This window comes from Tupaia chinensis, unplaced genomic scaffold, assembly GCF_000334495.1.
Source record: "Tupaia chinensis unplaced genomic scaffold, TupChi_1.0 Scaffold145652_1, whole genome shotgun sequence".
NCBI classification, from domain to species: Eukaryota; Metazoa; Chordata; class Mammalia; order Scandentia; family Tupaiidae; genus Tupaia; species Tupaia belangeri.
In genome coordinates, this window is record NW_006205509.1 from 250,953 (window position 1) to 262,298 (window position 11,346).

At 40.2% G+C, this 11,346-nt stretch overlaps 1 protein-coding gene across 2 annotated transcripts in view; it reads right to left on the reverse strand.

Moving 5' to 3' along the window:
- The window catches only part of SLC4A8 (solute carrier family 4 member 8), a 102,592-nt gene that overhangs the window by 4,185 nt on the left and 87,061 nt on the right, over positions 1-11,346 (reverse strand). For both annotated transcript variants that reach the window (XM_006168126.3, XM_006168128.3), the window contains exons 22-24: positions 8,752-8,889; positions 3,889-3,977; positions 1,691-1,786 (exon numbers count right to left, since the gene is read on the reverse strand). In XM_006168126.3, coding sequence (XP_006168188.1) covers positions 1,691-1,786; positions 3,889-3,977; positions 8,752-8,889 — 323 coding nt within the window. The remainder of the gene's footprint in view (positions 1-1,690; positions 1,787-3,888; positions 3,978-8,751; positions 8,890-11,346) is intronic.

Below are 11,346 nucleotides of genomic sequence, written 5' to 3' on the forward strand. Positions count from 1 at the left end.
TCCTGCTTTTAACACAATACTTTGAAGATGTCACCACAATTTGGATCTGGCTATATTTTAAGTTCATTTACAAGCAGACTAGTTCTCAACTAAAAATACTCATGCACGTTATACATTTCGACAGCTGCCTGGATTTTCCTCTGAAGGAAACAAGCTTCTATATTTCACTCATATTCAACACAGATTTCTTTTAACCCATTCAATGAAGAAATAGCCCACCACTACCACCCACTGGTGACTGTGACTTTTTAATGCAGTTCAGTTTCTCCTCCGAGCAGCCTTATGAGTGAGGCAGTTAATTGTGATAACCCTTTTACTGCTGAATAAGTTGAAAACAATGGTCTGCCAAGTTATATGAGGGATTTCAAAAAAATTTGAGGAACAGGAAGTTAAAATACAAATTTTGGTGCAAAAATACTTGAAATCCATGTATAGATTTTTCAAAAACATGCATCCATAAACTTTTTGAAGATTTTTCTCATACATGGACTTAATAGTAGGATTACGTTTCTTGTTTTCTAGCTTTAAAAAAAAAAAACAAACTAAGAAGTTGCCTTTAATAGGCTTCAGGAGGGCCAGCAGGTATTGTAGTGGTAGGTGTTGGACTTCCACATGGTGGATCATGATTTGAGTCCCAGACCTGGTTGCTTGAAAATCATGCTAAATGCATGTGTATGCATGGAGGAGAATGAAAGAGAATGGAGAAGAAGGGATTATGATGTGGCCATCCCCCAGTGTGGATAGGGGTGGTGATTTCTCATTTTTCCCTCTCACTATCTCTCTCTCTCTGGCAAACTCACATGCCCTATGGCAAAAAACAAACAAACAAAAAACCCTCATATTTTGCTTCAGTTCTTTGACTACATAAATTCATATGGCATTTTAACTGAAATATTCAAATGATTTGAGCACATAGCCTACCTCAGTATAGGCAAAGATACTCAGTGCAAAGATGCCTCAAGTCTTTCTTTTTAAAAAATTATTTATTTTATTCATTTATTATTATTTTTAGGTTTGCTACAGGGAAAATTTGCTCACCAGAGAGAGACAAAAAGAGGAAAAGTGAGAAAGCAGGCCACTAGGTCCAGGGCTCAAACAGTAGTCAGCATGTGGGAATCCAGAACCTTAACCACCATGCCACCTGCTGGCACTGTACCTGAAGTCTTCCTAGTTTCTTCATTAACTTGATTAAAATTTATCTGTTCTATTAGCAAATGATATACAGAATTTAGTTTCCAAAAAGAAAAAAGTTACAATTTAATATTTAAAAATCTCTATTTGGCAGTAATTCTCATTTAAAAACATGTTAAATATGTTAAAGTCTGTATTAATACTATTTTAGCTTGTGTGGTTTCAATAACCAGAGAGACACCTTTTAGATTTTGAAATGAGAACTAGAAAGATTAAAGAAACTAAATAAATAAAACAAATTTATATCCCAAAATAATTCCATCCTGAATCTAGACATGTGTCAATGGGCAGCTAAAACAGCCTGTCTCTTTAAATATGTCAAAAACATTTTTACTTTTCTTAGGACTTACAGCTATTCTCATTGGGTTAACAGCAGTCCTGGAAGCACTATTTACTAGACAAATCCAATTTTACAACTAAAATATATCTTACCCTCAACATTATTGCCATTATCAAAAGCCAGAAATAAATAAAAATCAGAAATTATGGTTCTCTTTACCTTTTTTCCTTTGCATTTCCAGAATTCATACTGAGAGCTTTCCAGACTGTGGTTTTAGGCATTTCATCAGATATATTAATCTCAGAGGGGTCACATCTGAAAGCAATGTGTAGGACACTGAATGTCAAGACATGCAAGTGAAACACATATCTCAGTCTATAATGGCTACCACTCCAACAGAAGGTAAAGACTGGGCCTGAGAGGGCCCAGCTAACAGCTCTTAGAAGCTCTGGGAACCAGCTGGAGTATGGGTATTCTTCCTGAAGCCACGGTAGTTTGAATGTTAAGAGAGAAGGTCAGAAGGTCACCCATGAGGTGGTGCTGATGGCTGGGCTGGGTGCCAGGTGGTGGCGAGTTTTGTTCCACCACTATGTGTTCCCCCAAAGGGCCTCTCTGGGGATGTTGGTCATGGCACTATGATGCCATTGGCAGCGTCAAGAGCTACCACTTACTGAGCATTTGCTGTGTGCCAGGCCAAAATTTTTTACTTGTAATATACAAAGGACTTTTACAATATATTGTCTTAATCATTATAACAAAAGAGATTAACATCCTCATTTGAAGGTATGGAAACCAAAGCTCACAGGGCTAAGTGACTGTTCAAGGTCAAATGATGGTAGGTAGAGAATAAAGATCTTGAATCCAGTCTTTGGTCTCCTAGAGCCCCAGGGTACTGTGACATTTTTCACAGGCCAGACTGTCTCCTAAAATGGTAAAAAGCGGGACTGGCAGGTGGCATGGTGGTTAAGGTGCTGGATTCCCACATGGCCAACCACAATTCAAGTCCTAGACCTAAAGGCTTACTTACTCACTTTCTCTCTCTCTGTCTCTTTCTGGTCAAATAAAATATATGATGATAAATGAAATTAAATAAATAATTCTTTTTTAAAAATGCTGAAAGAGGAGGCAGCATTGCACTAGAGACAGAACTTGGCTTCTACGTTGTCACCAGAGAATTCAAAGCCTATGGCCCCTTCCCTAACAATTTATAGAAAGTTTAAGAACCAAAGAAAATACTTTTCTAATTTCTTCTGCTTTATAAACCACAGTCAATTCAATGATTCAGCCATAAACCCTCCAGAATCTACGTGACCCAGATGCCCTGCTCTCTTCCTTCTCAGCCCCCTTGACCTCCAGGCTCTTTCAGAGCGCATGTACCTGTTCCAAAGCAGAAACAAGACTCCAGGAGCAAAACCACAAATGGAGCCATTTAGCTTTCTATAACTTGAGGTGAGTGACAGTTTGATAAACGGGGATATAAAATCGTGGGCAGAAGGAAGGGATTTCTGTGATCCCAGTGCAGTTACCCCTTGGCTCCCAGGACTGTAGGCATCATGAGCCAGTATGGAATGGGCTGTTTCCACTTATACCAAAGGCTTACTAAGCAAGGGAACTTCAGGCTGAGAACTCTTTGGAAATAAGAACCACATTCTGTTCATCTCTGGAAGGTGGCAGAAAAGGGCAGAAGGAGCACTGATTTGAGGAATGGACAGAGTTTTTTAATCTTCTTTTTCTAGTTAGCAACTTTCTTGGGCAACTTATCTAAAACTTTCTGAGTCTCTGTTTCCTTACTTATACAAACATGGATAATGAGACTTACATCAGAGAGATGTAATGGTTAAAAAAGAGCACTTAAATGTGCCCTCTGGCACAGTCTTGACACAGGGGCACTACTCAGTAAATTGACTCCCTGACCTCTCCTCTTGTGATTCTTGGCACCAGCCATAAGCCTGGCACACAATGGGCATTTAGTAAAAATGAAATTAAAAAGGTAATTTTACAAGGTGGGACTGGGAGCTCCTTTTTTTATTTTTTATTTTTTTCCCCCTGTTTTCTTTCTTTCTTTCATTTATTTACTTATTTAAGTTTTTGTTACAGGGCACAAGTGCTCACCAGAGAGAGGCTGAGGTAGGGGAAGAGTGATGGCTATGTGGCAATCCCTTCTCCTCCATTCTCCTCTCAGGCTTGAGGCGTACACACATGCACCTGGCACGATTTTCAAGCCACCAGGTCTGGGATTCAAACCACACAGCCAGTCAAGTGGGATCCAACACCTTACCCTCCCCGCCACCTGCTGGTCTGGGACTGGGAGCCCTTTATATCAACAGCTGCATATGTGATATAACCCCCACCACAAAACCTGAATGTTCACAGAATAATTCAAACAAAGAAATTCCTTGATACTTTGGAACTTTTACCTGAAATTGTTCTTTCCAGGGCTACTTAGTAACTTCCTACTCTCTAAGGGGAACTTGTCTCCCCCCAGTTCTAACATTTTCTCAGCCTCCTGAAAGAGAAGGAGACATTGTTATATCTTAACCCAAAAAAGACCATGAGTCTACCCCCGCGTATTCCTCCACCACCACAATTTCTACCGAATTTTTTTCTTTCACATTTATTATGAAAGAAAGTAACCAGGATCTTTCATAGATTTGACTCATCACAACGAGAGAAAAAAAGTTATTTTACATATGGAGTACTACTGAAAAATATTAAGGACTTAAATATGAGTAAGTTTCTAGGTCCAATGATCAGTTTACTAGAAATATAGGGAAGAAAAGAACATGAACGGACACTTTTAGCAAAATCCAAAGGTAGGAAACCCTATAGATAGACTCAGTTTCTTTAACAAAAAGAAAGAAAAAAGAAGTAGGGAACCTCTAAAAAGATTTAAGAAAAATATTAACCAACTGCAATATACAGACCTTCTTTGAATAAACATATTTTTAAAAATAATAATAAGGAGGGCTGGCCAGTGGTGTGTTGGTTAAGGTAGCTGGATCCCACATGGTCAAACAGTGCAGTTTGAGTCCTGGACCTGATAGCTTGAAAAACATGCCAGGTGGGACTAGCAGATGGCGTAATGGTTACATCACTGGACTCCCATGTAGTCAACCGTGGTTTGAGTCCTGGACTTAGCAACTTAAAATTCACACTGGGAGCATGTGCGTGCATGCCCAATATCCTGAGAGGAGAATGGAGGAGAAGGAATTGTGGTGTGGCCATCCTCCCCTGGGGGATGATTTCTCACTTTCTGTCTCTCTTTGTGTCTCTGGCAAGCACATGCACCCTCTAGCAAAAATCTTTCTTAAAAAGAAAGAAAGAAAGAGAGAGAAAGAGGGAAAGAAAGAAAGAAAAACATGCCAGGCACATATGCATGCATGTCCAAAATGCCTAAAGGAGGGGAAAATGTAGGATAAAGTCTTGCAGTGTGATTATTTCCCATCAGGGATGCTTTCTTATTTTTCCTCTTACTCTCTCTCTCTGACTCTCTCTGGTGAGCATATGTGCCCTCTGGTAAAATTAAAACAACAATAATAATAATAAAAGGCAACTAGGGAAATAATATTAACTTTTCTTTCTACTTTTGCATATATTTGAAATGTCCCATATTAAAATGTTTTCTTGGGGCTGGCAGGTGGTGTGGTAGTTAAGGGTGCTAGACTCCCATATGGCTGACCATGGTTCGAGTCCCAGAATTGGAGGCTTGCTTTCTCTCTCTCTCTCTCTCACTGGTCAAATTAAAATAAAATAAAGAAAAAATAAGTTAAATAAAATAATGATAAAAAATATTTCTTAAAAATATTTCACTAATTTGGGGACCAGTAGTTGGCTTAATGGCTATGTTGCTAGACTCCCATGTCGTTGACTGCAGCTCAAGTCCTGGACCTGATAGCTTAAACTTATGTTGGGTGCATGTGCGTGCGTGCCCAAGATCCTGAGAGGAGAATGGAGGAGAAGGGATTGCAGTGTGGCCATCCCTCCTTAGGGGGTGATTTCTCACTTTCTGTCTCTCTATCTTTTTCTGGCAAGTGCACGTGCCCTATAGCAAAAACCTCTCCAAAAAAATTTTTTTCACTAATTTAAAGAAAATAATTACAAAGAAACAACACGTACAAAGATATTTCGTGCAGCATAATAAAACCTAAAGTAACTAAAATTTTTAACAAAGGAAAATGTTGAAATTATGAGAAAGCATTACTATAGAATATTATATATCCATCAAAATAGTAACTATGATTCTTACATAGATACATGCAAACATGAAAGTGTCTTATAAAATCAACTTGAAGGAAAAAGAAACAGAACATATACACATGCACATATGCTGCACTTTGAAAATAATTTTACTTATTTATTTTAATTGCCAGTGGGTATAAGCACTCGCCAGAGACAAAGAGAGAGAGAGAAAAGCACTCCCCAGTTGGGCTTGGTCACATTGTAGTCCCTTCTCTATTTCCCTATTCTGTCAGGATTTGGGGCACATATGCATGCATGCCTGGCTGTTTTTCACTGGGGCTGGGATTCAGATCACAGTCAGCCAGGTGGGATCCACTTCCCTTAACCACCTGGCCACATACCACCCAGGCACATACATTCTTAACACTCTACTTTTAGAGCCAACTGGTGGCACAGTGGTTACAGTGGCTGGATCCCACACGGCTAACTGTGCAGTTTGAGTCCTGGACCCAGTAGCTTGAGAAACACACCAGGCATGTGTGTGTATGTGCCCAAAATCCTAAAAGGAGAAATGAAGGAGAAAGGATTATGATGTGACCATCTTGGGGGGTGGGGGGAGGCACCTCCCATCTCTGTCTCTTTCCGGTGAGCACATGGGCCCTCCAGCAAGGGGGAAAAAAATAAAACAACTCTACTTCTAATCAGCCTGCCCTCTAAAGAGGTTTATCCAAGCTATAATCCAACTTATAACTTATACTACCACTTTCAGTTACAATTATAGTCTTGCCAACATTGGATCTTTTTTGACATTTTTAAAAAGAATTATTTAACTTTATTCATTTATTTTAATTTCACCAGAGAGGGACAGAGTAAGAAAGTGGGTGAGAGAGAAACAGAGAGAAAGTGAGAAAGCAAGCTGCCAGGTCCAGGACTTGAACCTCAGTCTGCCATGTGGGAGTCCAACACCCTTAACCATGGCTCTACCTGCCGGTCCCTTTTTGACATTTTTTTTAAAGAGAGTTTTTGCTGCTGTTGTTGGGTTTTGTTTGTTTTGTTTGTTTGTTTTTTGGTTAGAGTGTGTTTGCATTTGCCAAAGAGACAGAGAGAGAGAAAGTGAGAAATCACCCCCCAGGGTGATGACTATGCTGCAATCCCTTCTCTTCCATTCTCCTCTTGGGATTTTGGGCTCACGAGCACATATGCCAGGCATGAGTCTCAAGCCACTGGGTCCAGGACTCAAAAAACTGTGGCTGCCATGTGGGAGTCCAACAACTTAACCACTATTCCACTTACTGTCCCCCTCCTTTTTTTGCTATAGGGCACATGTGCTCACCAGAAAGACAGACAGAGACAGAGAGACAGAAAGCAAGAAATCATCCGCTGGGGGGATAGCCACACCATAATCCCTTCTCCTCTATTCTCCTCTCGGGATCTTGGGCACACATGCACACGCGCCTGTCGTGATTTTAAGCCACCGGGTCCAGGACTCGAACTGCAGTTGACTACGTGGGAGTCCAGTGACAGCCATTTCACCAACTGCTGGTCCCCCCTTTTGTTTTTTTTTAATTTGCTATAGAGCTCGTGTATTTACCAAAGAGAGACAGAGAGAAGGAGAGAGAGAAAGTGAGAAATCAGGCCACCAGACCCAGTACTCGGACTATGGTCAGCCATGTGGGAGTCCAGTGCCTGAACCACCATGCCATCTGCTGACTCCCACAACAGATCTTTTAATCTTTTTAAAAGTCTTTGCCAATTTGGTAAGTGTAAAATGTATTCTCCTTTAAATTTCCATTTCTTTATTTGTAAGAATTAACTTTTCGTTATAAGGTAATTGACCATTTATATTTCTTCTTTCGTAAATTATCTATGTCTATTGCTCATTTTTATTCTACTATTGTTCTCATTCAATAGTAAAAATTATTCGAGCAGAGAGGATATTAATAAATACTTTAGCTAAACTGTTATTTAATCATTTCACTCATAAACTTTTGGAGACCTTGAAAGTTTCACATTGTATGTATAGAGTTCTATCAATATTCACTTCCAAGATTTCTTCCTTATTTAGGTTTTCAAAATTCAAGATATTAGGAAAAAAATCTTTTTTTAAAGAATTATTTTATTTAACTTTATTTATTTATTTATTTATTTATTTTATTTGATCAGAGAGGGACTGAGCAAGAGAGCAAGAGAGAGTGAGGGAAAGTGAGAAAGCAAGCCACCAGGTCCGAGACTCAAACTGTGGTTAGATATGTAGGAGTCCAGTGCCCTTAACCACCACACTACCTGCCAGCCCCATAAAAAAATAAAATCTTTTAAAAAGTATTTTGAAGGGCACTATTTAGACACTAACTATTTTTTAAACATAATTTTAAAAAATAATTATTTAATTTTATTTATTCATTAATTTATTTTAATTTGACCAGAGAGAGAGAGAAATGGAGAGAGAGAAACCAAGCCACCAGCGCTGGGACTCAAACTGTGGTCTGCCATGTGGGAATGTACAGCACCTTAACCACCACGCCACCTGCTGGCCCCTAGGCACTAACTGTATTTGAAAATGCTTTCTAGCTCATTCATTTCTTGGTCTAGTATTTTCATTTTGCTACATATCCTTTCTTTGCATGCATAGGCTGTTAATTAAGGATCCACTGCATACATGGCAAGGTGTCAAGTGCTACAAGAAATGAAAATGGACAGAAAGTTCTATGTTTGCATAGTACCATCAATAACACAATCTATAATTAGATAAATAACAAATAAAATAATGGATTTTATATACTTGTCAAATTAGATCTTTTGGAAGACCATGAGCCACTGGATCTAATATTAAGAGTAGATCCTATGTTTATACCCTAGGTGTGAACTTCATGAGTAGACTGTGGGCAAACAAAAGAAAAACAACTGGTTACCAAATCTGAAAATGAAGGTCAGATGAGAGCAAGAATCCTTCATCCATTTTCAGCTGAGAACATCTCTAAGGTAACCTTCCCTGCTCCTAAATATAACCCTTGGGATTCTAGACATGCTGACTTTTCATGTGGCCCTTCCTATGTTCCGTAATTTGAGGCCCCAAAGTGTATAGATGGTACAAGGACTATGACCTCTTCCTCCTTGGCCTTCTTTTTGGCATCATCCAACTTCTTCTTTTTGCTTTCAGGCATGAGATCATCTAACCAGCTCAGCTCTCGCTTAGAGAAACAGAGATCCATGACTTTCCTGACAAAGACCAAGGCCAAAACCTAAAGAAAAATGGAGAAAGTGTGTTAAAGGGGCTAATTTCTTTCCTGGAGTTAAAAAACAAAGTCTTATTTTCATACAGACTAGGATGTTTGAAGCAAAATCAAACCTAATAGTCATAATAGCTGCCACTTACTGAATGCTCCCTTTGTACCAGTTACTGAAGTGCTTATAGATAATATTTTTTTTAAGATTATGCCAGAGGGTACACATGACAGAAAAGGAGAAGGCACTGTCCTAAGGGAAATAATCATGCTGCTATCTTTTTTCTCTGACTCTCCACCAGGAACACGGACAAGCATGTGCCTGTCTGGTGTGTAAGCCCCCAGCGCCAGGACTCAAACCCTGGTTGGCCATGTGGGATCTGATATTTTCTGTATAGCATTTAACCACTCTCTACAGGGCCAGCCCTATAAAATATTTTAACTATCATCATAATAACCCTATAACTTAGAAAGCAGTTGACTTAATTTCCTTTTTTCTTTTTTCTTTTTTTTTTTTTTTTTTTTGAGAGGTTTTTGCTACAGGGCACATGCACTCGCCAGAAAGACAGAGAGAGAGAGACAGAGAGACAGAAAGCGAGAAATCACCCGCCAGGGGGGATGGCCACACCGCAATCCCTTCTCCTCTATTCTCCTCTCAGGATCATGGGCACGCATGCACATGCGCCTGGTGTGATTTTAAGCCACCAGGTCCGGGACTCGAATTGCGGTCGACTACATGGGATTCCAGCAACATAGCCATTACACTAACTGCTGGCCCCTTAATTTCCTTATTGAAAAAGAGAACTCCATGGGTGCAGTGGGTAGCATGGAGGCTGAGGTACTGAACTCCCACATGGAGGATCATGGTTTGAGTCCTGGACCTGACAGCTTGCTTGCTTACTTTCTCTCCCTCCATTCCTCTCTCTCTCTCTGGTCAAATTAAAAAAATAATAATGATTAAAAAAAAATTAAATAATTATTTTTTTAAAAATAAAAAGAGAAAGAGAACTCCATCATCTGTAGACTATCCTAACAGCTGCCTTTCTCTGGCTTGGAAGGGCTACTGGACTACATTGGGGTAGAGAGCCTTTGCAAAAGCATGGTCACAGTGGGGCTAGTCATACTCAGACCTAGGTTGCCTCACCAAAGGATAATGGAACTTTGAAGGACCATCTTGTTACCTCTATTTTTCTGCCTGTACATTTTCCCAAAAAATCCTTGCTTTGTCTCTTCGTCATACATCTTTAGTGGTGTTTTTTTGATGGTGTTATTAATTAATTTCTTCTGCGAGCAAGAGAGGGAAAGACAAAGAGAGAAAACCTCCAACAGGGTATTTCCACTGCTGCAGTCCACCCCCACCTTCAGCCAGTCCTGGAACATGGGCAGATGTGTGCCTGTCATACTTAAGGAAGTCTTTGGACTTGAACCGGAAACCTTTCCATGGCAGATTGCCTCGCAGAGTATCACATTTTACCACTGTGTCACTATTTTGCCTCCCTAGTAGTTTATGTCTGCCCTCTGGCCTAACCTGACATTTACTTTATAGATGAGGAAACTGAGGCTCACAAAGAGGAAGTGGCTTGCCTAATATTTGACAGTTAATTTCTCTAATAGAGGCAGGTTCAGTGTAAAAATGCTGCTTCACTTTCTTCCCATGACAGCCATGTTAGCCAAAGGGAACCAACAATAACCTAGAATGACTTTCTTAGGTTGGCTGATATTCAGCAGCTCTATTCAGTGACTAGATAAGGAATTAAACAAATTGGACTTCTTAAATTGAACCATAATCCTCTCTAATTTTAGTGATTACTTCCCTAATAAGCCAAAATTGATAGGGTCCCTTTTAGGAGTTGCCAAGAATTTGCTATTTCTTTAAGCAAAAACTCAACCCATGAACATAATACCAATGTAGCCACCCCTGCGCAGCCGTGCGCCGGAATGGCCGGCCCCCCGCTGGGGGCCCGGCCTCCCTGGCCTCTCCGGTGCTGGATGGCCCGGAGGCCGAAAACAAGGTTGAAGAACTTGCAACTTGAGAAGATGACAGTTACCAGCCCTGCATTACCTCAGGGGAAAACAAGATCTACTCTGCCATTCTTAAGGAAGCCAGATACCCAAGGACAACTCACACTGCAGATGCCCACAACACCATTCCTGGTAACTACAAGATGACTGCTGTGCCGCATCAGCTGATAATCATCCCTGCGTACCAGAACTGCTTTCCTGAAACTGCATTCCCTGGAGACTCACCTACACTTGCGGATCTGCAGGAGACCCTCCCTTAATCCAACCCTGAGTGGAGTTTATGCTCCCTATTGCCAAAAACTTTATGAGCTGATGGTTGGAACTCGTGGCCTCTCTCCCTTTACTTGTATGTATCACTTTTTCAGTAACTCTTCTGGAAGACAACTGTATATAGCAGGGATATTGTAATGGGAGAGTGAGACAGGGCAGAGGGACAAACATAGGAAAAAAAAT